Raw genomic sequence first — 27,724 nt, forward strand, 5'->3', positions numbered from 1 at the left:
GGTGGTGTACACAATTACTTGTCGGTTACATTTCATCATGAAGTCAGCGATATTCTGATCAACTGTGTTGTGTTGTGTTCATAGAAATCAATTTCTATGGTTGTGTTATGCTTTCGGTACAACTGTTTTTTACACAATCCTACGACTTACGGGCATAGAAATTTGCAAGTTTGGAATTACGGAGACAGCAGATGCGTTCTTTTTAACAATAATTAACTCTTCGGAGGATCAGTGATAATTTGTATTTCTAGACCCAAAAGGAGTAGAAAAAGACCAAATGAACATCTTTTTCCCAGTTCTTGCTTTGAAAACGGTACACCTAACGACGACACCTGTTATCGATCACTCTAACCTACTTACTGTACAAACTAACACAAGGCTATCCAGAAGTGGAATGTGATTTATCTTTTTTGTAGCCTACTGAGCCTAGTACTAGCCTACCTTACCACAATTATCACAATGTTTGGAGGCGCCGGTAACGGTTTCTGTAAGTATGCTGAGCTAGTTCTTAAAATTAAAGCCATTTTAATAATTTAGTTTGGACCAAACGTTAAAAGTTGTTGTAGGCCTAGGGCCTAGCCCATGTCGTAGCCTGCTTTACTTGGTTAGTGTCAGTCACCATACCAATTGTGACTGTGAGCAGCAAGATTTTGCAGAATGCCCACTGTTTTATGTTGATGTAACTGAATAACCATTTAAATATCAAAGTGGCTATTGTTACGACTAGTCGTAAGAATAATTCCCGACTACCAGGGTCTTAGCTAGCGATGCGTCTCGCCGTCTTTGAGACGGCTAGATCGAAATGAAAGACGGCCGATTTTGAGTGGGACGGCTTTTGAGACGCCAATAAATGGCCCTGTCCAGCCTCCCAATTTAACGTAACTATTAGTTATTTACATGTACTGCTCAGTCACAGCGCAGCACGTTTAAAATGATGACACAACACTGTGAAATAAATCACTGAAAAAACCCTGACAGTCCAGTCAACAACACAATATGAAAACCAACACTCAATAGCCAACCAACTAGCTAGGTAAACAAAAATCGTTTCGTCGCGTGATAATTTTCGCACACCCGTGTCTATGTATTTTTTTCCTCCTTGCTAGGTGTTGTGTATCACGGTACTGTGGAAAGAGTGAGCTAATATTGACAGCTCCTGCGATGTTTTCCTAAAGGCAGTAGGGAAAATTTTGCGTCGTACTAACGACCATGCAGTCTGTCTAGTTACAAAATGGCGCGAAATTTACGATTAATTTTTTGCAGATAATGCGCGGGTTCGAGAAACCATTTGTCAAGGCAATACATGTATGCAACACAAGAGATCTTGCCTCGCAGTTAGTATGAATATTAACCCTTTTTCATTACGGTCGCCATGGTCGCATTGGTGACGACCATTCTCGCGGCTGGCGATGAGAATTTCTGGAAAATTAACGCTAGTCGCCAGACCCATAATACTGTGGCGATCAGTTTTTGCAACTGAAAATTTCGCCAATGCTTTACAAAAATAACGAAGGTGCCCGCCCGACGCGGTACTACCCGGTTCCTAATTTATTACCCGAATCCTACGCATAGTGTGATTTTTTTTTTTGGCAAACCGATGGTTAGGCAGATTTCCCATTGACTTAGTGTGTTGTTAGGCTACCATGTGGTCGAAGAAAACAGCAATAACGAAAGTATTTCATGGATATCTTATAACTGCGTCACAACTTCAGCGAATAAAAAGACGGCTAGGCTAGATTACCCCCATTGACTTAGTGTGATGTTAGGCAACCATGTGGTCGAACGTAACAGCAATAATGAAAATATTCCATGGATATCTTAAAACTGCGTCACAATTTCAGCGAATAAACAGATGGTTAGGCTTAGCTAGAATTCCATTGACTTAGTGTGGTGTTAGGCTACCATGTGGAAGAAATTATTATTTATTCAATCGTTCCCTCTATTTCATAGAAGGAAAGGCTTACAAGGAAGTTTACGAGATGTTTATGGGTTATAGAAGGGATAACTAAAAAATAATAATCGCAAGTAGCTTTTTACTAATCGTTTATTGCAATGCGATCAAATTGCGCAATCTAGTGGCTAATGCGAACCCTGGGCCTGCATATTAGATAGTAGTAGCCTACGAGTAGTAATAACTGTTTAAGAGCTAAATTGGATACTTATTTGGTCTGATCCAATATATGTGGAGAGCAAGCATAATCAGCGGCGGCAGTGTGATGTTAGTAGTTATGTTAATTATATGATGTCATTAACAAGTTAATGAAAGAAACAAAAGCAAATAGAAATTATTGAGGAAGGTTTTATACATTATCTTACACCTACGTATTTGAACATGAAAACATAAAGTAAGATTTTTTTCACCGTACCCAGTTTGTTAGAAAATAATATACATTAGCCTATGTCATTATTTTAAAATCAAAATGTACTACTAGCCACTGTCATCAGTACTAACTAGTACTAGCTTTAAAGTAACGTTAGCAGTCAGTACTGGCAGTAGTGCTACTCGATGTTGAGCCTAGGCCTAGTGTTTTTTGTACTAATATTTAGCATATCAAAGTGGCTATCAAAGTTTCATTTTGGCTATCAAATTTTTATTCTGGGCCACCAGAATTTGGGAAAAAATAAAGTCTTGGTCGCCACAGGATTTTCCTCCTGGTGACCGCATTCACTGGGGAATGTAAAAGGGTTGAGTATGATTGTTACCATGGTAATATATGAAGGCATGAGCTTTTTGCGCGGATTTCCTTGCTTTCTTTTCTACCTCCGTAATTTACATTTCTCAATTTCCGTTAATTTTCTAACAACAGCGTTACTGTATCATTTGATCCGTCATTCGCATGTTTTTCATTACCGAATCGATGCATATCCAACCTGCAGAGGGACAAAAACTATTATCCTAACACACTGTAGCATACGCAAAATACCGCAAATTTTTCTCTGGATTTTCAAACATTCCCAACATTATTGACACGATATTTTCATAAATTTCCTACGATTTTCAATATTTTAGTATCATTAGAGTAGGGACAATTGACGAGAAGTGTAGTGCTGTAGCTGCTGACTATTATTCCAGATTAAAACAGACCATTGTGTACATTTTATGAACAGTAACATTTTAAGTATGGGTCGCCATGATTGAAAGAACAAGTAGGGTGAAAACGACAGGCTATTCATGTGGCTTCAGTGTGCACATTTTGGTGTGAAACTTTGCTTTTGAGTGTTTTAATCAATTTAAAAATCTTATTAAAATAGGCACCAAAATGTTGTCTTTAAACCTCGAATTTCTCAGAGCCTCCGGGGCTTTGACCCCGGTACCCCAACCGGGGCGTTGCCCATGGACCCTACCACAGGCCCTAAGGCAGGCCCATGGACCCCACCTGTAACTGTGTCGCGCTGCAAGGTGACTGACGCCCTTTGCATTAGTATTGTATCACCCACAAAGTTCTGTGAATTTTTTTTTACCCCAGGCTCATCCCTGTATAGGCCTATGGATGACATTAACAGAATAAAGGCATATACTCTACAAGATACACAGTAGGCTATTTTATAGTACATAACATAAATAATTCCACAAGATATTGTTTGAACTTTTTGGTGCTCAAATTCTTTGTATTATATCAATTACTATAAGCTGTTTTCATGGTGCACTTTTGCACCTAGTGTTTTATAGCAATTTTTATGTTTGAATGCCCCAAAAAATCATGATGGCTAAGGTGCTTCCACAGCTTTCTAAGCATACTTTTTACCCCAATTGTGTCAAATAAACCATTGATAGGGGCTGGGCTTCCAGGGGCCCTGGACCCCACCCGTTATAGGCTTCGCGCTCGCGCAGGCGCCTCCGGCGCCAGATGGATAGTCTCCTGAGCAGATGAGACACCCTATTTGAAATTTCTGGCTAAGACCCTGCCGACTACGCATGCGCAGTTGCTATTTTCATTACCAGGAGTACTATTTTTACGACGAGGAGAAACAACAATTTCCGGTTAGGGTTAGGGTAAGGGTTAGGATTGAGGTTTAGGGTTATGTTTAGGGTTAGGGTTACCCCTACTACATGCGCAGTTGCTTTATTTACTTTACTGCGCTTGAATTTGCCTTTGTCGTAAGAATAGCTTATAAATAATTGTTACGACTCGTCGTAAGAATAGCCACGGCCTTTAAATATATCTAGCTAATAGACCTCTAGAGGCCTACCTGCTGTTGTAATATTTAATATGAATACCAACGACAGCAGCTAGACCTACTGTATTTTGAATCCTATCTGGTTAATAATGAAATGGCAAACAATGCCTTTTTTACATTAATATACGTTGAACCATCTATATGTGAGGTGAAATCCAGGTACCTACAACTTTAGCCTGTAATTCCTTCTTGTTCCATTAAAACACCACAGATTTTGAAAATTCGATAGATATTTTTTAGCATTGTTCCTTTTTAACAGATAAAACCACAGTGAGCAAGGCCCTCATGATGATTTGTGGGTCATCATCGATCGCTCCGCTGTTTTTAAAGAAAGAGTTAAAGGAGATATTTACTCTCAACATTGAGCATCTTGTTCAACAGTCGCAGGTATGTCAGTAGGCCAATACTTTTATTCAAAGATCAATTGTATAACATGACATTTTTAAAGTCGTCTAGCCCAGTAGCAGTAATAGGCTATATTGACACGATACTAGTGACGTGAAGAATGAGTTTCACATATAACCAACATCTGCAGTATCTAATTACCAACAGATGTATCAATGGCAGTCAAATTCTGTACAAGCTCTTCTTCAACGTGTTTTGTTTCATTTGAGACGGACTTTGTTTCCATTTGTATATAATCCAAGAATATGTGTGGTAAGACAATTACAACAATTGTATCTAGTAACGAATGAACCCTTCAAAGATACAATACATTAAATATAACAGGCATTTTCAGACATTTCCTCCGTGGAATTGGGCTAAAAAAGTGGAAGATACGAGTATACTGTATATAGGTTACATCTGTGTAATGAACATGCTGATATGGGCGGTCGCAGTGATTTCACGGTAAATCGTTCGCACCATAAGGGCAACAGAAAATAAATGTCTTTCTTTCGATTGCGACAGCTTTTCTCCATTAAACCCACCTGGTCAGAGTGCATTTAGAATAAGAAACATTGAATCTGCTTTGGAAGTTTTTTTCCAAAATTCAACAGCAAACAGGTATTGAGACTTTAAAGGAGGCAATAATCATACATAAAGAGGTCAATATTGACACGATCTGATGATGTTCAACCAACATAACCCACGCTAATGCACCGTACACTGCGGTAGTGAAGAAATTACAACATACTGCAACGTTAGTATAGTTGTTTGTAAGTTAGTGGTAAACTCTAGATGGTCATGTGTTTAATGAAGACACCCACAATTTACATTCCTTATTCCCCATTGATAGAATAACAGAAATCTGTTTTCTTTGAAACGACAAATTATTCTCTCACATTACGTTTTTTTTGTTTTCCCCATTCTGTTCAACAGCTCTGGAGGATTGTGACGAGTCACTTAGTGATTCACGATCTCCATGTTTTAATCCTTGTCCTGTTACTCATCTTCAACTTCAGAATCTTGGAGAGGAGATATGGAAGCCGCAAATTTGCAGTAAGTGCCCACTGGTCTCCTTATGATCACAATCAATAGCCCATCGGTAATTTATAATATTTATATTTACTTATATCTTTATAGATATATATAGAAATATATATATGAGGTCTTCTTCGTAAGAAAAAGTTCCTTTGAATGCAGGTAACATTGTGTAATATATTTTAGTTTCGAGTGACTTCTTACTCAGCACACGGTATATCAAAAATATTCCACACATTGCATGTTTAAATTGCTTAGGTTCGCACTTCTTTCTTGTTGTAGGTAATTACCCATGATGTTAAGAGCTATGTTTTTCTAAGATCCAAATTGCTACACCATTGAAAAGATAAATGGCTGAAGGTTGTGTACACAAAACCTAAAGCATTTTTATTAGCTTGTAGAATAAAATCCGCATTTCCCAAAATGCATTATTGAATAAGCAAAGTCAAAACAGTAGCTTAGTTCCTGCAGGATTTGAGCAGGGGAGGGAGGTTGGGGGAGGGATTGTCTGTACACCACCACAGATTGCAGGTCTATAATTTTGCTGTTTATAATAAGCAGAAATACAAGGCTTATGTTAACTGTAGGTATGGTTGTCATGCCAATTCTTTCACTGATATTTCTGAACTGATTCATGATGTTTGTGTTCTAAACATCTATGAGCAAACTGCGGAATGCAGGAAATAGCCTGAATTTCAAAGCTTCATGGTATCTTCTCTTTGCATTTTTTGTTGATCAGTAAACAGAAACTAAAAAGAAAGCTCTACTGTACCTCTACAAGCTAATTCTGTTATCCCAGGGCTTAGGTATACGTTGTGGAGTATTTTGAAGACGGAAAAAAACAGAATTGGCTTTAGTTTAACCTTTTGATGTATGGTTAGTATTAGCTAAATAAATTAAGTGACCCTGGCAACCTTTGTTTTTTTTTGTAATTCTCTGTAATATGTGTACAATTCCATCATCACAACCCAGCATCTCTCTCCTCTTTTCTTTAATCTACAGTCATGTATTCTGGCTACTAGTATTATGGGCTCATTTCTCAACCTCTCTCTTCTGGGTGCCCTTTATTGGTGGGGCTATTCACCAACGGTAATACACTCTGGACTGTAAGTGTTACTCAATTTCTTTTCATATCCAGGTTAACAGCCATTTTTTATCCTACATAGTACAATATATAACTGACATGTCATGTTTATTTTCATCTATGACCCTTTACCCGCAATCCCAAATGTAAACAGCAGAGTGTTAATTTATGACTGAACCTTGACTTCTGTAATTAGTATTATTTATTTTTTGGCTATTACTAAATTTATGAACTTTGAGGACTAAATACAATGCACATGTAAGTAGGAGGCTCACCCTTCAGACACTAACTTGGTGCCCTTGTATAAGCACAGACCCAACTATGTTTATCATTGTAAATTGGTATTACTTTTAGGAAATTTTATATGGTATACCTACCAGACTTGTGAGTCTGTACGTTTGTACTCTTATCGTTGTATGGTTGTCTGTTATTGTACCTGATCAGATGATTTTTTACTCATACTCAGGATGTTTTGGAATCTCTGCAAACTCTTGTGCAAACTTAAGTACTCATACTCTTACATATAGAGCCTTGCAATGTATTCCGTTTGTTGTTCTGATGGACTCATACTTGGGGTATTTTAGGGAATCTATCTACACTCTAGTACAAAATTAAGCAATTACTCATATTTGCCTGTGGAGCCCCTATACTTGTAATCATTGCAAGGTGGAACTCAACCCTGTACTGAAGCTGTTGTAGTCATACTGAGTCTGATACCTGCTGTTAAATGAATGATCTGTTGCTCATCATTGTCAATCATTTCCTTTGTCTTGTTATCTTCCAAAGAGAAAGCAAGCAGTCACCAGTTTATGATTTGTTAATAAGTTGCTAGTTTATAGAACGACCCACACATGTGCTTTTATGGTCTATGGCATGCAGTGGCTTTTTTAAAATAATAGTTAGAAGCATCATTTCCTAATCAAATATTGGGCCAAGATTATTATTTTTAAATACCTGCATTGAATCAATCAAACCAGATTCCAAATTTGAGTTTAAAATGTTGAATTGGAAGCCACCAGACTTGTAACTTGTAATGGTTTCTCCCACATTTGTGGTCGCTTAAGCGTCGTAAAAATAACTGCTGGTTGTTATTAAATTATTATTATTAACTTCAAAACATTTTATTACTTATTGGGATTACAATCTCAAAATTGCATCAAATTATTTGATTATTTCCAATAATTTCTAACATGTCATTGTATCCGTTTTTCTTGCAGGATTGGTACTTTGGGGAGTCTGTACGTTCCGTTCTTTTGTGATATTCCTAATAATATTATTCCCAGACAAGCAGCTGGTGCTGGTGGTATTAACCCACTCATGCAGATGTTGACAGGCAAGACACTGGTGTACTTATTAGGGTTACAGGTGAGTAACGAGCAATCAACGTCAGGCAAAATCGATAGTATAGTTTGATGGTACGAGTCTGGCCTGGAAATTCCTGCCGTTTACTGGCTTTGATCTTTTGGCCAGTGCAAAAGTGATATTGCTTTTGGATTTAATTCGGGGGATATCGAAGTGGCTATTTGAGTCGATCCAGTGGATCTTTTATGCACTGATGTTTCTTAGCAAGTGGCTATAATTGTGAAGTATGTTCAGTACCGGACTGGACTAAACTGGACTCTACTGGACTAAATGCGATTGAAGTGGAGTTCAGTCATATCTTTTCAGTCTTCTACAGTCTAATAGCCTGCAAACTGGCTTAATACTTTAAAGATTCACATCGAGGTGAATTTGCTGATAACTTTTGGAATCAAATTTGCTTCATGTTTGAACAGTTAAGGAGAGATAAGGAGACTTTACAACATAATATGTTTATATTTCTAGTCTGCCAAAATAGATAGATAGATAGAAAACTTTATTGTCCATTTTATCAAACAAAAACCCGGAAAATGATTTCCCGTCGACAGTAAACATAAAACAGTAGTGAATACAAACAGAACCATACAATAAACAAGCTATTAGTGAACAACTACGAGAATAAAACTAAATTGCAACAGGATTGATCAAAACTTGGTGAATATTTGATAGGGTTGCAAATTGAAAAATTCAAACATATTAATTTTTGCATGAGACAAAACTTTTCTGTATTGTCCTAACTGGTTTGTAACTATCTTATTAGGAGGAGCCAAATGGTTATAACCACATGGAGGTGCTAGTTATATGAAAGGGTATCCATGTTGGTGGGAATATGATATGGGTTTGTGAGAATATTGAGTTTACAACAACCCAGTGCAAAATGAAGCTTTGAAAGAGTAGTATTCAGGTCATTAATGTTTTGACCAATAAAAGAAGGAAAAAAACATCTCTAGTAGTCTGCTGAAATTTGTTCAGGTACTACATGTCCCATTAAGATATTGATTGTCCAAGTTGTCACATTGTGTATCAGACATCAATCTGAAGCAAAATGGAGTCACAATGAAGTTCTACATTGGCAAAACATATTTTGCTGTTTTTGTTTGTTTTTTTGTTTTTTTGCACTCTAGTGTTTGACTTTGGGTTGGGTTTTAACTTGATCTACTCGGGGTTTGAAGTTTGCAAGTTATCAATGAATGTGGTATAGTATCATACTTCATAATATCCTGAAGTAGTATATTGAATGCTAATTGTTATCTGCAAAATGACAACCAGACTTTGGTCATTGCCATGGCAACTATTACAGATGTGTGGACTTTTGGTCTCATGTGAGATAGAACTTGTTCATATAATCTGTTTCTTCATGTTGATACAGATGTTAAGTTTTATTTATATATTGCTGCCCCAGGATCATAAAATGACTTTTTGATTCAAAGGCAGAAGGAATCTATATGATGGTGATGGTGTGTGTATTTATGTAACACTTGCTTGTAAACACGGTAACTCAAAAAGTTAATGGTGGATGAACTTCATACTTTGAATACATGTGGATCTCTCTTGTTGAGTACAAAAACCCGATTGTTTTCTGTGAAGTACGATGGCCATTTGTGGTCAACAGAGGTCAAAGTCTGGAAACTTTAGTAAACACGATAATTCAAAAAGTACATTCTTGTTAAACTTCATACTTAGTGTGCAGATCCAGCTTGGTGAGTGCAAAAACCATATTGAAATTGGTAGAGGTCAAAGCTCACATAAGGTCAAAGTCTAAAGCCTTTTAAACATGATAACTCCAAAATTAAAGCAACCATGAATCTGTATATTCTTAAATGCTATGATTTTCTTCTGGTGAACATAGTTTGGTCAAATTCAGTTCATTTAGGGGCTCTATAGATCTTCAACAGAACAAACAGTCATCCAGGAAGTGATATCTGCTTCAGATAGTTCATATTCTTACTTTAAACAACACTTAAATATTCTTATCAGTTGTCACCCTCTGAGCTTCAAAGGGTCAACATGTTATCTCTATTTGTGCCAAAATTGGCTCAAGGGGTCTACAGTTTATCTTAAGTGGTCTCAAAATTGGCCATTTTCTCTGTGATCTACTGTATTCTAGATGACTTAAAAAATATGAATATATATATATATTTTTTTTAAATATTTCACAGTGTATAAATAATGTCATGTAACTCTCATTCATTAATAACAATTATTAAAGGGATTTGCTAGCTCAAAATTGATAAAAGAATATGTCATTTTATTCATACATCTATGCGTCTATATTTCACATAAACGACTCTTCTTTCTGGATATTGAAACATCTTTCAATAAAACTTCTATGATGTAAAATCCTTACAAGAAAGTGACATGACTGATGTGTCCACAAAGGGAGTGCTACAAATAAGAGCTGGAAATCTCTGATCATTTCTGGTTCTCATTGAATTCTTGGACATATTTAACTCTCTTGCTCGACATTAGTCAGATAGTTATTTTGAATTTTGAGCACATTGTTATGGCAAGGAATTACAGAGCCAACTGGCATTCTGGTTATGATGTTGTTGTAGTGGATGGGAATATGCTGTTAGTATTAGACTTTTAGTATACAGTACTTAAAATATGTTATATAATAACCTTTTCATTGCAATTGATGTGGTCAGCATTATACGGTACCCTGTACTATGGCATTGTACCCATTCATCTGTCAAACTCAATCCTGAGTCTATGTGTGATTGATGGTACTAGTGGTACTAGCTGTTGCCCATGTCAGGCACCTGAAAGTATTCAAAATGGGAAATCAGGTCAAAGATCGCTTGGTATTCCAGGGACTTGACTACCCTTCTTACCAGATCGGTTATCCCTATCCTGGTTGCAAGTGAGTCTTTCATTGGTAAAAAGAACTTCAAAGATTCCCTGATTTTCTTTTCTTCATTTCTCATCAGCTCGCAATATCCTCAGCGTGTGCCCCTTATCAGTTAATCACAGGGATACTGGCAGGAGTTCTCTATCGAGCCAACTTCCTGGGAGTTCAATCTTATATTGTCATTCCCAAGTTCATCGCAAAGTGGAGCAGTACACTCGTGGGCTCATTGATCGATTCTGGACCTCCCAAGACCGATCCGTACCCTCAGGGAGCTACTCTGGAGATTCAACGACAGATGAGAACAGACTATCTGGAACAGAGGTGGATGCTGATGCAAGCAAGGCAGAATAGGCCAGGCAGGATGGTGGTGAGTGAATGAGGGTGGAGGAGGGGTTAAAGGGTGGATGCTCCTGCAAGCAAGGCAGAATAGGCCGGGCAGGATGGTGGTGAGTGAAGGAGGGTGGAGGAGGGGTTAAATGGAGCATGATGGGACGAGCAGTAAGTAAAGGAGTGGCGCAGGGGGAGCGGGAAGAGCGGGAAGAGGCTAAGGGGAAGAAGATGGAAAGAGCAGTCACTGAAGAACATTGGCATATGGGTACAGGATGGAGATGGGAGGAGGTGGAAGTGAAGGAGATTGGAAAGGGATTAGTGAAGAGGGTGGGTAGAGGGGGTAACTGACTGAGATGAGGTGAAAGGAAGGTGAACAAGAGAAGAGGAAGATGTAACTGAAGAAACGATTTTATCAAATGTGCTTAGTGTTGATTCACTTAAATTTGCAATTGGTCAGACTAATAACACTCTCATAACCTATTGCAACAAACCATAGCTGATTACAGAGCAAGTATGTAGCAATCTATTCCATTCCCCCAATTCTGTCGCCCAGACACTTTTGTTATGTGCTTACCACATGAAGTTCAAACGACTGCTGATTCTAAATAAGAACACATTGATTAATTGAGCTGGGACTGACAAGTTTAATTTTAATAGGAATATTCCGCAGAGAATATCTTGAGATTCAAACCCAAAATGCCTCTTTGGAAATCAGTGCATGACGAGACCCAAAACAGAGCTTGTATTACCGATTTCGCGTACATCGTTAATCAGTTATACAGCAGAGTATATCAAAATTGAAAAAAAAGAGTTCAACAATGAAGCTATTAATGTGCTCAAAAGAAGTTGATTTTCAACTCTGCAGTCCAGTTTAATTATAATTAATCAATGTAAAGTCGTTACTTTGCAAAAGATGTATTTAATTATTAACCTCACTTTTGACTTTTCATATTTACAGCAGAGACACCAGATTGGTTCACCTTTCAATCTATTTCGACGTCCGCAGAACAGGCCTCTACCTCCAACACCGTTCCAGTTTGCTCCCAGAGCCGAGATGAATGGAAACCGCCCAGGTACAGGTACTATCCTAACACACTGTAGCATATGCAAACTGGAGCCTATACCGCAATTTTTGCAAAATTCTGTGATTTTTTTTTTAACCCAGGCTCATCCCTACAGGTAGGCTCAGTACAATTGTCCTATCAAGACAAGTATTTCCGTTTATATGAAGAGACCTTGACATGATATAATACACTAACTCAAACTGTCTGTGTTTGTCCCCAACCCCCTCCCCACCCACCTTTAGTTTGATGACATCGGAAGAGGACCGTAGATCAAATTTCTGATTTTGAGATCTCCGAGGTGCAACATTTAGACATGCTTTCCATGTATAGGAAAGTCATTGCTTACATTTTGAGGTAGAAAATCAAGTACAAATATTCTGTGTGCAAATAGTAGTGTTAAAAACGTGAAGGAGGAGGTTTTCGATTTGTAAAGAATTTTTGCACAAGTCAAAATTTCTTTCGCATCGGAAAAGAACAATTTCCTTTGGTGTTAACAGTAGAAGTTCTTATATGATCCGTTGATTGAAGGTGTTCGGGACATCTCCGAGGAAATTTGTTGGAGAAAATGGGTAACATATCTAATTTAAGCATGTTCTGTTAAGTCTGTGTAATTCATGCAGAAAAAGAGAGGGTAAAACAGATTTATTGTTCCAAGCGGTGGTAAATACCAGTAATTACAAAAGGGCTTTCTTAAATTTTCTAGTGAAGACACTGGAGAAAATAAATGATAGGAAGTACAAGTTGTGTCAAAAAATCTGGAAGAGATGAACAGAAATTCAAGCATCTCATAAAAAAGTTTTAAAAAATGATTTTTTTTTCAGTACAAATAAGAAAGCTTTTTTCTCTTTTTGCAGTATCGGTAGGTTGTTTGCATCACACATTAGTGCAATTGGATAGTTCATTTTCAAATGTGGGATTTTCTTTACCTTATCAATTCACGTTTGTTTTTAATATCTTCGATATCAGGTAATGAGAACCTCAACCCGAACGGACCTTCCAGTAGTTCAGCAGGGCCACCACCAGTGGTAGTGTCAGAGGAAAGAGTAAGAGTTAGAAATATTTATAAAGAGAACAAAATCTGTTTATTTAAAGATTTAATAAAAAAATAGTTCATAAAATAGTATGATGATCAGAGGTGAAAACAGGATTTCAAAAAGGTAGGGGTGTGGCCTGGGGTAGTTGAAGTTGACACTCATGTAGAAAAGGGGTGTGGGGGAAGGGATCATCCGACCCCAGAAAATTGTCAAATTTTAAGATGTTAGATTCTTCATTTTGAGGCATATTTAGATTGTAAATTAGGCCTATATTTAAGTCTCAACAAAAGGTTTTGCTTATAACTAATTCTGAACTTTTGTGTGAGGTTGAAAAGGACGGGGATCAACACCTGCCCCCCTCCCCCCCCCCCATTCCACCTTTGCATATATATACCTGTTGGCATGTGGTAACTAATTGGTATGCCAAGAGCAAAAATGATCTCATGAAGGATTGTGAAAAAAGGCATCTCTTTAAATTTACTATTTGGTTTAATTTTACTTTGAAGGTTTGCTTGAGTTCAGATAACCAATTAACAGGTTAGATTTGTGTTTTGAAAGATTCTGAATGAGAGTTGCACTGAAGGAATACAGAAAATTATTCCAACCTCTCCGCATGAACTATAATATATACTAAAATTTGTCGAAAGAGTTTAAACCAATTCTTCCGGATGGGATGTTATAAGGTGTGATGACAAGGTACGTGGAATAATTTCACCGGTATCGCACCGTAAAATGCTAAGCACAATGGACAAATTGCTATACAAACGAGACGATGCATAGTAGTTTTTTGACACAGCAACCACGGTATCGTACAAGAGACAAAAGTTGAGAGCCCTCGAAACTCTACACAAAATTGGAATACTGAATCGTTCCCTGAGGTATGATCAATTGACATCATTAAAACTGATTTCAACTGTGGAGGTATCCTGGTTTCATCCGTTAAAAATGATGAAATAAAAGAAGATAGTTCATGTGTTGTTTGGTTGATATTTGCATATCTAACCCTGTAACATTCTTAAAAATTTATAAAAATGCCATGATTTATAATAACAATAATCAGTAGTAAGTTTTAGGATGCTCAAGCGACCACAAGGGCATATGGGTTACAACTTACACGTGGGGTGGCTTCCAATTCAACATTTTAACTCAAAGTTGGAATCTTTTCAATTTAGAAAGTCATTTCAGATGGGAAAACCGTAGATTGCATTTCCATGAAAAACCCACCTTACTATGACCCAGCCGGGTATCGAACCCGGAACCTCCCAATTGCTAAGCCTCATTGCCTAAATGCCACCGCCTTTATCCACTCAGCCACAGTACTGATTGCCTGATTCTACCAGAGGTTTAAGTCTGACAACTTTTTGTTTTAATTTACCAGGTACAACAGTTGGTCGATATGGGCTTCAATAGCTCTGATGTCCGTACAGCTCTGCAAGCCTCTAATAACGACATCAGCCTTGCAACTAACATCCTCCTGCGAGATTGACGGAATCACATATTTGAAGCGGACTAGGCTGCAGGAAGGACTAGGCTGCAGGCAGGCAGGCATAGGGAGCATTTGACAGCAGGCAGAGGGTGCAGTTGAAGGCATGAAAGTCTTCAAAGGGAACATGAATGGAAAGAAATCGATTTTGATTTAGGAAGGAGTCAGATTGCTGGAAATAATCATTGGGATGGAAATTGATGAATGTTCATTGATGATCCATAACCTACTTGAGGTCCCGAAAAACTTGCGTTATATCTGTGATATCTTTATAACTGGCTGTCGATATAGAGGTCTGATTGCTGGCATCCCGTGGTCTGATATAAGGTCAAAGGTGAAGCGAGTAGTTGTGGAGCGAGTAGAACATGGGAACAGAGTTGATGTAGTAGTGTGAAGGTCCTTTTGATTTTGTTATGAAAAGAAATACTTGTGAGTAAGTTGTGAGTATTGGAAAGAACTCATGAGTAGTATAAAAGTGCTCATATGGGTCGTAAGTGTGCTCCTGTGAGTTGTGAAAGAAACTTGTGAGTATCATGAAGTAACTCATGGGTATTGCAATGAAGAAAAACTCATGGGTATGATGAAAGTGAAAAATATATATATTTTATTTGTATGATTAAAAAAGACTTCATCAGTATTAGGAAGAATTTGTGAGTGGTGTAAAGTGGTCATGGGCACTGTGCTATAAAGAGATTTCAGTTTTTGTATCGTTCAATATAAACACTCTATCAAAGTGTTGGAAAACACAATTTGCATTTCTCTTTCCTCTCCTCTCAAAATTTCTTGCTGGTAATCCGTTTTCTTAAAAATTTTAAATTGTGAATAAAGTGGAAAGGGTAACATCTATAGAAGAGTCAAAGGAGGGTAGATGGGTGGGGGGGCTGGGAAGGGGCCAGGTGAGGGAATTCAGATTATTCTAAGCTTGGCATCATCTTGCTAGTCTAAAATATTATTCAATAGTGAATATATGGTAGTAAACTAAACTATTTGTTACAGATTTATTATATTACTACCGCAATTTCTTAAGTTGTCAATGTGAGGGAAAGGGTAACACCTATTAAGGAAGTTCCTGTCAAGGTTGAATTAAGGATTGATTGATTTATTGACTATAGACTTTATTATATTCTCAGTTCATACATAGATCACTTTATTCTTTGCTGTGTCCTCATTTCACTATAGCTGCAGTGAAACATAACCGCAGGTCGTGTTATATATACCGCTATATTCTCTCTGTCTTCTCAATTCACTCTAGCAGCAGTGAAACATAACAGGGGATCATGATACATATATTTCTATGTTCTTTGGTATGTTCTCAATTCACTGTAACAGCAGTAATACATAACCACAGGTGGTGTTACATATTATACAAATAATGAATGGTTATGAGTGCAATATTGCAAATATTTCATGAGTTGAAAGATGTAATTTGTTCCATTCAACGAGGCGCAGCCGAGTTGAATGGAACAAATTACATCTTTCAACGAATGAAATGAGCCTCGAATGAAATGAAATGAATGAAATGAATGAATGAAATGAATGAAATGAATGAAATGAATGAAATGAATGAATGAATGAATGAATGAAATGAATGAAACGAATGAAATGAACGAAAGAAGCCTCCATGGCTTCTTTCGCGAGTTCCTGCTTGCGGGAAGATCACATATACATACATACATACATACAAATATTTGCACTATTGCACGAATGGAAACCATTCATTATTTGTTTTATACAACATATTATATTAAGATTGGTAAAATGCACTCATGCAACAGATTGTTTTGAACAGACAGGTTTCTCTGCTCTCTTACCATTGAAAAAAAGTGCTACCAAAAAATTATAACCCATGGTTCTATTTCATAGAGTGGAATAGAGCGGATTTTGCATGCAATCAACGAGCAATTGACCAATCAAATGACCAGAATACAATTAGGTGTTGTATAAATCGCTATATTCTTTGCTGTCTTCTCAATTCACTATTGCAGCAGTTAAACATAACAGGAGATCATGATACATATATGTATATATTCTTTGGTGTGTTCTCAATTCACTGTAACAGCAGTGAAACATAACCACAAGTTCCACAACAGGTGATTCATATTTCGCTACATTCTTTTCTGGATTCGCGTTTTGTTACAGCAGTACTGCAACATAATCACACTGGCCCTTTGTATTTTAGCCCAACTATATCAAAAATATTGTACATATGTTTTTTTGCACATATTTCATTTCACCATTACTTAACTTTCATTTTATGCTCAGATTTCTAGAAATGTTTTATCTTCTTTTATACCTATTTTTGTTCACGAGAGATTCTTTCAGTGAAGTATCGTATGAGATACTGAGTTTGACAGACCTTAATTAATAATTAACCGACAGTGTGCTTGCATGTGGGGTGCTCTTCTGCAAACTGACAAATTGATAAATTTGGGTCCAGTTGCTTCTGCTAATGTCCCTTTCACCGTACATCTTATAGGCAAGATCCAATAACATAACCATCCATTTCCATAAGGAGGATGGGGGGGGGGGGCAGGTGATATGGTTCCAAGGGGTTAGGACAGAGGGTTAGCATATGTCATATTACCCTAACATTTACAAGGGTATCATTTACAACCTGTTACTATGTTTGGAACGTCAAAACCGAAACCAGTATTGTCCCCAAATTTTAGCATATATGCTAAAAGTTTTCAAAATTACTCTTTTCTGGAGGTTCTGACTATCCAAATAATTCACAGACATTGAGGCAACATCAATTAGACAGATGTCACAGAGGCAAAATGACTTGGAGGGCGGCAGAAAAAAAATGTTTGTTGAAAGCTGAGCATCAGTGACCATTATTTGAATTTCTAGCAATTTTGGGTGCAGTAGTCATGACCTTTCAGATAGCAGATGTGGTTCTTCACTCTAGTTGGGCAAGTTTGCCATATAAACACTGCTCCCCTGTGTTACACTAATATGGGAGGGGTGGGTGGGGTGGATATTTGCTTTGCAATCACAGCTAGGTATTATTTTGTCTTGTTATAATATATTCTTTTGCTTTTCATCAGTATGTCCACTCCATTGGGACAATTTTTCCTATACTGTACTTTCATGTCCCGCTTCAAAGTACTTGTATTGTCAGTATGAGCAGTATGAATATCATGTTTCTATCAGATAGAGGTTAGGAACTGTTCGTACTGTCAGTATGAGTGCTTTGAAAGATGATATGAGGATAGTTTAGAGAGGTATTAGCATTAGAGAACTGTCCCAACTGACTGGTGTGTCATTATGATCACTGAATGTTCAAAGTGCAATTTTCAGATTTATTATCATTTGAAATAATCTCTATACACAAATCAATGAAGAAAGTATAGAGTTGTTATTGGAGAGAATTAGTTATGAAATCATCCGTTTATTTATATTGTTGTCATTTCAAAATCAAGGAAAAGAATGAAGATTACAGTAATCTGAGAATACAACAAATTATATTTCGACTTGTTTTCTTTGTGGATTTTTTTTTTTGTCTCCCCGACTTTATTGATGTATTTGAATGTTTTGTGGGGTCATTCGATTATAAATAAGCCAAGTGTTACTTCTGACATGTTAATTCACAATGGTGAATTCGCTGCATCCCGAAAAATGAAATGTAGAGTTATTGTCGATATCGACTTGCTAGTCCGAATCAAACGTGTTCGATCGGTCCTGATTTTGCCTGTTGCACCTTTCACTCATATTACAGAGTGTTAAGCCTAGGTATACTCGGCAGGGAATTGTGCAGTATCTCCTCATGACTCCTGTCTCTCTGGACACTCATGTCACTGCTGGATCGACCTGCTATCTGTAAGCAGCTAATTTTAATTGAAGATGAAGAAAACACATTTGCATCTCATAAGGGGAAAGTGAAGGCGGGTTGCACAGCGGGTTAGAGCGGCCGCCGCATAATCTCTAGGTGCGCAGTTATAATCCACACCACCGAACCAGATTCTCTTGAACTGTTCCAAGTTGCTTGCGTGCAATGTGCTTGAGTGGCGTCGTGGCTTTTTGACATTAATTTTGGTTTTACGGTTTGGGAAATGGGATTTGTATAGTTCTGTTCTTTCAATGGTTTGTTCACTACGGGCTGCACTGTAATTGATGGTGAATGGGGTCCTTCACATCCCGGTCAGTATTTGGGATGATGCAGTTACACTGTCGTACGTACGAGGGGGCGTTGAGTGGCGGTCCCGTGAGCAGGAATGTGTGCGAGACTTGTGTCTTCATGCCTTTCTCGTCAAGCTCTGAACCCTTCATCCAAAAATGAGCCCAAGGCTTAATCATATGCCGTGTTCGTCCATGATGATTACATGGATACTAGGGTTAGTTAAATGTGTTTTTTTGTCTTCAATTCGGTTTTTTGTCTTCAATTCAATTTGTCTTCAATATTGGCGGAGTGTATAGCCTAGTGGTTAACGCCGGCGTCTCCCAGTCATGAGATCCCCGGTTCGATTCCCCGCCGACAGCAAGGTGTGTCGTCTGGCAAGGGTGTTGTTCAATAACAACTTCCCGACATGGACGTTAAATGGATGTGTGCCGAGAGATTGGCTTCGGTCAGCTTGCGAGTCTATAAGCCTCCATGGCTTCTTTCGCGAGTTCCTGCTTGCGGGAAGATCACATATACATACATACATACATACATACATACATACATACATACATACATACATACATACATACATACATACAATTCATAACAAAAGCGGAAGGCTAAACTGAACATGTAAATAACCCCGTCGTTTGTTATTATCAAAGCCCATATTGTATGATTTGACATTGTTAGCTTTATGAGTTCTGTGTTACAGTTCTTTGGGCTTCCGACGTGACTCTGCAATGTAATAAGCTAACCTAAATTTAGCTCCCGATCACAATTGTTTACGGACTTAACTGTACGTTTTGTGCAGTCGAAGCCGCGTAGACCTAAACTTCATCCAACCTTCGTACCTGGTAGTGTAAACAAAAAAAACTTTTACAAGGTGCCCCTTGTACTTTGCATCAAATTAAGTCAAAGTTGTGAATACAGAGATAACGAAGAGGGAGATGTAACAGCCAACTATAAGCACGGGACTACAATATACGGTACCTCAGGCTATACCCGAAAACGACCTATTATCCAAGTATTACTGTCAGTGAATTTAGACCAATGTAGCCTCATTAAGTCGACAGAGCAATGAAGGGACTTTTATATTCAATTTTTATTTTGGTTTTAGCCATTCTTGGTGAGTATCATGTGCTAATTAATCTTTAATGTCAGTATTCATTAGTATACTTTAACTCATATGAACTCTGTAGACCGTACATAACTCAAACAAAATCTATGAGTTAGGCCTACCTCCTAGTTCCTACATAAACAGACTACTGGGTTACGTGTTGTATTACTTGAGTTCTCACTTCGTTTTACTGAACCAACAACAAAGTTATTACATTGTAAAGTGAAAGTTCCCGGGCTCGTGACTATATGTTATAACAACCGGGCGTGCCCCTTCTTATGTCACACCCGGCCCGAAGTATTAAGGTTGAAAGTGTTTACTGAGGACCTTGAACTTGGAAGCCCCTGGCCGGTTGGAGCCCATACGACCTTTCCTCATTAGCCTACACTGGATGATGCGACATAGTCCTCCGCGTTTTTCAGATATGTCTAAAATTTCGGAGAATATCGAAAACATCAACTATGTTTTATGGGAATCTACGAAAATGTTTCTAAACGGTCCAAAAATGAGTCGATAAACATGGGCAAATTTGCTTGCCATAATACAATGGATCAATAACGCATTCCCGAAAGAGCCGATCGCGAGATCGAGAACCATTGACCTGTCGGCTGCAGTGAATGCAGAGTTTGAACATCTCCAGTCATTCATCTTCCCCAAATTAGACTTAAAATCACCATATCGGCGACCATTCGGGGTGAAGGAGGACATGTATATTAAAGCCCAATTATTACGCAAAGCTCAAGTGTACGTGTCGCATTTCTGTCCTAGTCCTAACTTGAGCCACGGCCCAGGCCTACGCTAACTGTATAGGCTGATTGTATAGGCTAGGTTATGACTTTTTGCAGTGCTAGTGCTACTGCAGCCTACCAACTCTGCAGTCTATAGTGGGATGGTAATATTGCAATGCCTCGAAAACAAATGTTTTGATCAGTTCCGCCACAATGAGATAGCATAGGCTACCTCTGGGCTAGGCCTAACGTTAGCCCTATTTTTAGCAAAGTTAGGCCCTACAGGTCTTGAGTCAAAACAGCCAAAGTAAGGAAAAATGTATGTTTCTTCACACACTTTTTCATTGTTAGGTCCTACTCCTAGGCCCCTAACCAACTTACACTATACAGTGTCAGTAATATCTGTATAAATAACTCAAGTTCTGGTAAATGGGTGGTAAAATAGCTCATGAACATGACCTCGGATGCAAAGTTGATGTTTCTTTCTTCACTTAAATTTGAAGACTTACAATCCTAGCATATATTGTGGCAATACTGATGACCTAGCTCTGAAATTGATTCTTCCAGCCTCTGCCCAAGACTGTCCTACAGGATGGACCAAGAGAATTGGGTTTGATGATTGCTATCTTGTAGTGTCAACACAGCGCACCAGCTGGGATGAAGCTAGAGAAGCGTGCCATGAACTGGATGGAGATCTAGTCAGCATAGATCAACCTGGAGAAGATGTAAGCAAGTACAAATTGTATTCAAAACATTTCACCTACTCAATGAAGTCTTGAATGTTTTGTGATGTAGATGTATGTATAAAGTAATGAGAGCTGTACTGTAGCTTAGACTATACCAGGGTACAGAGTTAACAACATTTCCATTACAGAGATTTTAATGCTAAAGGGTCAATGATACTTTCCAAATTTACTGTGATCTGATTGGCTAATAGTCTCTTAGCCTACCCATTGTCTGGAAACATTCTTGCATCTGTAGTGCTCAATAAACACAAAGTATGTTGTTTATCAACAACTACTGGTAATGTTACTTTCCCCTGTGTAGAGATAGCAAAGTTTTTGCTATATAGGCTATCATATGTATGCACTCAAATATCAATATAACTTAAGGCCTTGTTGACACACATTTCAACTATGGTACTAAGTTGTAGCATCACCAACTCAATGAAGTTTTGAATGTTTTGTGACATAGATGTATGTAAGTAATTAGAACTATAGCTTAGACTCTACCAGGGGGTTGGCACCAAATGGATTATTGTGGGCCACACAATGAAATTAGTGTTCATCATCGCATCACGCTTTATACAGGTATAAAACCAGAGAGGTAAGCATTTGCCACACTGATGGAAACTTTGAAAAGTCTAGTTCAGACAAGACAAAAATGTAAGAATATGCTGGGAAGATATGAAAGTACAGAAATTTATAAATATGTTAGATGTTGCACTGAGAGGTACTTTGTGTATATGTCATGTGTTCTTCTTTTGCTAATAATCATCATTGTCATAAATGTCATCCATTCTCACCTTGACAAATATTACAATTCCATTTAGGAATGGTTGATTGGCCAACTCTCGGGTGTGTTGGCATTATACTGGATTGGACTACTGGACAGCACAGGTTCTGGAAACTTTGTCTGGAGTGATGGCTCTGCTTATGACCCAACAACAGCGTAAGCACAACTAATATCAACTTGTGATACCGTTGGTTTAACGTACCCACCCATTTGGGATAATGATAATTTCTTTCATTCAATTTTTATCTTTAAATTAATTTTACAAGCATTTAATATCTTTATTTAATTTGTTTGATTGGTTGTTAGACATTTGTTATTAGTCACACCCTTGGCTTGTTTTTCATTTTTTTGAATTTGAAAAATTGATTTAATAGTATAAACATTTAGGAGAAATAAAATTATGCTGTATCCTTAACCCATGGTCAGTACTTTTTTTTTCTTGTTTCTGCTTTTTGTAGATATTGGGCAAGCTCTGAGCCTCCTAGTACAGGACACAGGACATGTGTGGTAATTGACAGTTTGATGGGGGATTGGTCTGACCAAGACTGCTCATCCAAAGAAAACTATATCTGTGAAAGATCCCTTAGTAAGTACTTTCTTTACTCAAAACATCTGCACACATTGATGAATGCATGTACTGACATCACCGTAATTACGACTCACAAATGACGTTTCATATCTCAAGCTACAGGTTTCAAACTTAATTTATGCAACAATCCTTCACAGCTGAACCAATCAAATGTGCCGAAGAAGATGGGTGGCTGTCACTCAACAATAAATGCTACAAATACGTCTCTAACTACTTTACGTGGGAAGGAGCACAGGTATGATACGCTTGACATGTTTATTCTTGTGTAACAAAGAATTACTATATAAAAGTCGTTTGCTTTAATACTATCCTTGTAGAACCAGACATATAGTCCCTTGGTTCCAATTCGGCCAGGAGTATGTCCTATATATGGTCAGTTATTATCTTTTTCATATGCCACTTAGTGCTATGCTGAAAACTTATAGATTACAATATATTCTGCAAGGAATATTTTCCTACTGTTTGAGAGCAGTTAAAAGCCAGATATAGTCTGGTTGGTTCCAATGTGGCCAGGAATTTTGTTCCAAATGAATTGCCAATTTTATCCTTTTCATATTTCATTGATGGCATGCCCATTATCTGCCAAACCAGTGTGTGATAAATTTGATAATTTGTGATAATTTGTGGTAATATGACTTTTATCCTTTTTTAGGCATTCTGTGAGGATTCCGATGCTAACTTGGTGGATATTCTGAATGAGGACGAGCAACTAATTGTCAATGACTTGATCAAGTCTAGTGGTAGATCTGTATGGATTGGTTTACACAATGAGGTGAGTATTCATTGTGCATATATATTGTTATGCAGTGTCTTAAAGGGGCATTCTGGTGACAAACAATATGAAACCTATATTGAAGGGAAAAATATTCCACACTGCTTGTTGAAACCCCCATCTCAATATCTTGCCCCTAAACTCTAGATATGTTTAATTGAATGTAACCTATTTTGACTGGCTAAACTACTTCAACCACTCCAGGAAGTTGGATCACAGTAGAGGGTCTGTGATGTCATCTGGGCAAATGCTCTTTGGAAGAATTACTTAGGCTTTTATGATCTTCTGTTGATTTATCCTTGAAACTTGATACATTTGGATTATTTTTATAGCTGTCAAAGTTTTTTTTGTAGAAATATTCTTTTTGTTTGTGAATAAATGTTCGACAAATTATAAAGAAAAACAGACATTTTCAGATGAAGGGCCCTGATGACATCATTCATTCTGCTGGTGCCAGATGCATTTATAAAATATCATTAAATTTAAAAAAAATCATATCTTTGCTTTACAAAATGTTATGAGGATGTGGTTTTCACAGTTAGATTCAGAAAATTTTCAGCAATTTTGTTCAGCAATAACATTAGCCACTAGAAAATGTTTTTAATTGACTCAAATCTGTCATAGCATTTGCCATTGTTTGGAGTGAATGTACCGTATATTCTTTGCAGTATCTAATTTGCATGTTCTCTATGACTTGACACCTTCAACTTTCAACCTGTGTTTAGCTATTTCTGGTATTAACGAGTGTTCATTGTCAGGAAAGCTTTATATTCTTTCACATTTTTTTAATTTCTTGTAATTTTTATTCGCTCTTCAGTATAATAGTCTGATTGACTATCAATGGAAAATGTAATGTAAGAATTGTATACTATTCCCCCAATTTTGTTGTTTGCATATTATTCATGTGTGTATCCTTTGCTTGCCAGAGTGCATGTTTACACAAACCATGCAAGTAATATGTTAAAGCATCTATTCCCTCCCCTTGTTAGCAATTGTTGTCAGTTCTACCAAATATTCCAAGTAATACTGACAGAAAGAAAAGGTTCAATAGTTTGAACCACATGTAAAAAATTCAGACTTTTTCTGATTTTATAGCTTTTTTTTATTGGTTTTTTTTATAAATAAAACTAGTTGACTGGTGAAAAATCAAAATCCTGAACTGAGCGGTAGAATATTGAATAAAACTTGACCAAAGGCAACTGCAAATAAAAGCTATTTTAAAGTATTATTTGGGACCTTTCTTGCAGAATTATATGTGGATGAATTTAGGCGCATAAATTTATATTAAAAGTAAATGTTCCTTTTAAATGATGAAAGTGATATTACCTTTGATTAGATTTCTGTCTTAAGATTAACAAACTTTAAGTGTTCCATACATGCTGTCTGTTTTGTATTGTAGGGGGAAGAGTACCCTCTCTGGTCTTCAGGAGAAAAAGTGGAAAACACAAATTGGGGCCCTGAGCAGCCAAGCAAGTAAGCCCCCCCCCCCTTTTTTTTGTGTCAATTCATGAAGTAATTAATACCTTCAATATCGCAACAACAATGATTTCTTCCTTCAGCTACACTTATACTCCTTACTACTTTCCGACATATATACCTTATCAGGGAATAATCTAGTACTCAAATTTTGTATAGAAGTTTTGTGAAGGCTCTGGATGTTCCTTTACAAAATATAATGATTCCTGTGTAAAAAAAAAACTACTGTACATTTTTGCACTTGTATAGCAATTTGCCCATTTTGAATTTTTGCCCAATTAAAATACATTCAGGCACTTAAAAATGATAATTTGTTGTTGTTTTTGTTCTTTTGAGTGAATTACATTGAACAATAATCGCTTTTCATTACGAACAGTTTCACGGATGCTTGTGGAGTAGTCGAGAATAAAGGAAGCAGCACTGGTGCTTGGTCCACAGAAAATTGCTTTGACGTCTATCCGAGCATTTGTGAAAAGAAAGAAGGTAGGTTGAAACTAGAATACAGTATGCGGTGAGTCATCTGTACTCTACAAGCTTTCTGCAACTTTTCTTGGAATAAGAGTTACTCTATTATTGAATATTTGTGTGACATTTTTTTTTAGTGTATTCTGGACCTTCTTGAGTGCTTGATGGTATAAACAAGACATGAACATTACGCTGACAAGGAAATAGAAAATATATAAAATGCCAGACATATCATGATTGTCATTTACAAAAACGAATTCTTTCTCTTTCTGACATTTTTATTTTTTCCTCCAGGCATGTGCTACCCAGGCTGGAAAATTCACAAAGGAAAATGTTACCAGTTTGTCGCGAATCAGAAGGAGACTTGGTTTGGAGCCAAGCACATCTGTGACGGGCAGGGCGGCTTCATGCTCACAGTCGAAACGTAAGTTTTTTTGTAGCAAATTTTTTTCCGTCAGTTCAGAAAATCCCCTTCAGAAATCTTTTCAAATAAACATCAGTTTTAATTCAGTCATTCTGAAAATAAGGATTGGAATGGTTTGGGAAGGTGGATGGGGGGGGGGGGGGGGGGGAGGGAGGGGAGATTGAGGAAGCAATGCAACCAAGTTTACTAACTTGATTGTATCTCACTAAGGCAAGTTTTTATTTCGGATGCTAAATTTTATTGAAGGTCTATATTATCAGCAGAAACGCACAGCATATTTAATTTTTAACAATAACCATAGAACAGATCATTGCACAGGTTTATGATTATCTCTAGCTCGGTTTTACAAAAATACCCAATTTAACTTTCTAGTAATAAAAACTGCAATCTGAAATCCAAAACAAAGTTATTCAAAAAGGTGCATGTTGATCTGGCCTTCCATCTTCCTTAGTTGTTTCCTTTGGTTTGTTTTGTTTACATATGACAGACAGCCATACAAAAAAAGTCCTGCAGGAATCCTATGTATATGGAACAGGATTCCTTCTAAACGTACAAGAATCCTTCATATGCATGCAGGATTCCATGATGCATGTACAGGAATCCTTCATAAGCATGCACGATGTGGCCAAATCCTGGCACAAATCCTGGCATTAATCCTACAGGATTTTATGCAGGACTTTTTTGTATGGTATATAAAACACATGAACTTTACTCATTATAATGTTATAATTTTAGCTTCACTTATTTTCACTTAAAAATGTTGAGAATTGTACTTATCATACATGCAATTTTTTGAACCTGTATACGGAATTTTCACTACAGACAAGCAGAACAGGATTTTATAGTCCAGCAGCTTCCAAAGCTGAAACTCTCAGGAAGTGAAGATTTTTGGATAGGAGCGTCAGACTGGGAGGTGGATGGCACCATCAAGTGGGTCGATGGTAAAGTAATTACCCAGGACTCGTACCAAAACTTCCCCAACCATCAGGTGCCCTCTGGCAGAACGGGTGAAGTGGAGTGTGCGTCTGTGTATGTCGGTAAGAAAATTCTCATTTTGTATCGGATTACGAATCATCTGAAAAGATCAGAGATTTTCTTTCAATCGAAACATCTTAAAATGAAAAAAAATTGAAAGGAAATTGATAATATTACAATTTGGAACGTCTGGAAAATTGCTAAGAGATAAATCCTAAAAGCGTTTACTAGACTTTGGACAACCTCAGTTTAAGATACGTGGTAGAAGGCCATCTTCTAAAATGTGTAGCTCGAACAAACTTTGTTGACATCGGATGCTTGAAAAGCTGTAGAAATCAATTACTCTGGGGATGTCCGTAAAATCAGAATAATGACATCATGGACCTGTTTTAATTATATCTAACATCAGGTACAAGTAAATCTTGTATTTAAAAGTGATTTTTTCGCGATCGTTGACTTCTGTCTGTAGATACAAAACCGGAAGGAAATTGTCAGCATCTCCATTGTGAGGTGCCTGACAGATGGTTGAAGGAAATCAAAAAACCATTGACAAAAAAAAAATTATAATTTTTTTAAAATATATTTATTTACTGCATCAATTTTTTTTTTTCAGAAGTATATTATAAACTTGATAGTTCTGTGCAGAATATATTTCATTCATTTTATTTTTGTATAGGGTATGATATAATAACTCATCTACTTCGTAACCAAATCTTTTCTTGAATCTGTACTTTTGTCAAGACATTTGAGAG

At 37.3% G+C, this 27,724-nt stretch overlaps 2 protein-coding genes across 5 annotated transcripts in view; both read left to right on the forward strand.

Annotated features, from left to right (window-relative positions):
* Positions 1-26: 26 nt before the first annotated feature.
* On the forward strand, positions 27-18,208 carry LOC139975171 (ubiquitin-associated domain-containing protein 2-like). 2 transcript variants are annotated; one of them, XM_071982843.1, is made up of 9 exons: positions 27-487; positions 4,439-4,566; positions 5,500-5,619; positions 6,604-6,707; positions 7,903-8,050; positions 10,975-11,262; positions 12,184-12,304; positions 13,256-13,332; positions 14,702-18,208. In XM_071982843.1, the coding sequence occupies exons 1-9, from the start codon at positions 460-462 to the stop codon at positions 14,807-14,809; spliced, it is 1,122 nt and encodes a 373-aa protein (XP_071838944.1). In that variant the 5' UTR covers positions 27-459; the 3' UTR covers positions 14,810-18,208. The 2 variants fall into 2 exon arrangements, with proteins under 2 accessions (XP_071838944.1, XP_071838945.1); XM_071982844.1 differs by having other exon boundaries at positions 31-487; positions 12,184-12,298.
* A 1,636-nt stretch (positions 18,209-19,844) lies between these two features.
* The window catches only part of LOC139975145 (uncharacterized), a 56,517-nt gene continuing 48,637 nt past the window's right edge, over positions 19,845-27,724 (forward strand). For all 3 annotated transcript variants that reach the window (XM_071982785.1, XM_071982787.1, XM_071982786.1), the window contains exons 1-10: positions 19,845-20,037; positions 21,324-21,481; positions 22,309-22,427; positions 22,730-22,857; positions 22,998-23,095; positions 23,513-23,632; positions 25,032-25,105; positions 25,485-25,591; positions 25,868-25,997; positions 26,820-27,034. In XM_071982785.1, coding sequence (XP_071838886.1) covers positions 19,989-20,037; positions 21,324-21,481; positions 22,309-22,427; positions 22,730-22,857; positions 22,998-23,095; positions 23,513-23,632; positions 25,032-25,105; positions 25,485-25,591; positions 25,868-25,997; positions 26,820-27,034 — 1,198 coding nt within the window. In that variant the 5' untranslated portion in view covers positions 19,845-19,988. The remainder of the gene's footprint in view (positions 20,038-21,323; positions 21,482-22,308; positions 22,428-22,729; positions 22,858-22,997; positions 23,096-23,512; positions 23,633-25,031; positions 25,106-25,484; positions 25,592-25,867; positions 25,998-26,819; positions 27,035-27,724) is intronic.

Source organism: Apostichopus japonicus, chromosome 10 (genome assembly GCF_037975245.1).
Source record: "Apostichopus japonicus isolate 1M-3 chromosome 10, ASM3797524v1, whole genome shotgun sequence".
NCBI classification, from domain to species: domain Eukaryota; kingdom Metazoa; phylum Echinodermata; class Holothuroidea; order Aspidochirotida; family Stichopodidae; genus Apostichopus; species Apostichopus japonicus.

What these genes read in the sequence shown, in the direction of transcription:
- LOC139975171 (XM_071982843.1), top strand. Translation starts at nt 460, where the DNA reads ATGTTTGGAGGCGCCGGTAACGGTTTCT. An exon ending in ATGGAAGCCGCAAATTTGCA is followed by an intron (nt 5,620 to 6,603) that starts GTAAGTGCCCAC and finishes TTTAATCTACAG; the next exon opens with TCATGTATTCTGGCTACTAG. An exon ending in TGGAAACCGCCCAGGTACAG is followed by an intron (nt 12,305 to 13,255) that starts GTACTATCCTAA and finishes CTTCGATATCAG; the next exon opens with GTAATGAGAACCTCAACCCG.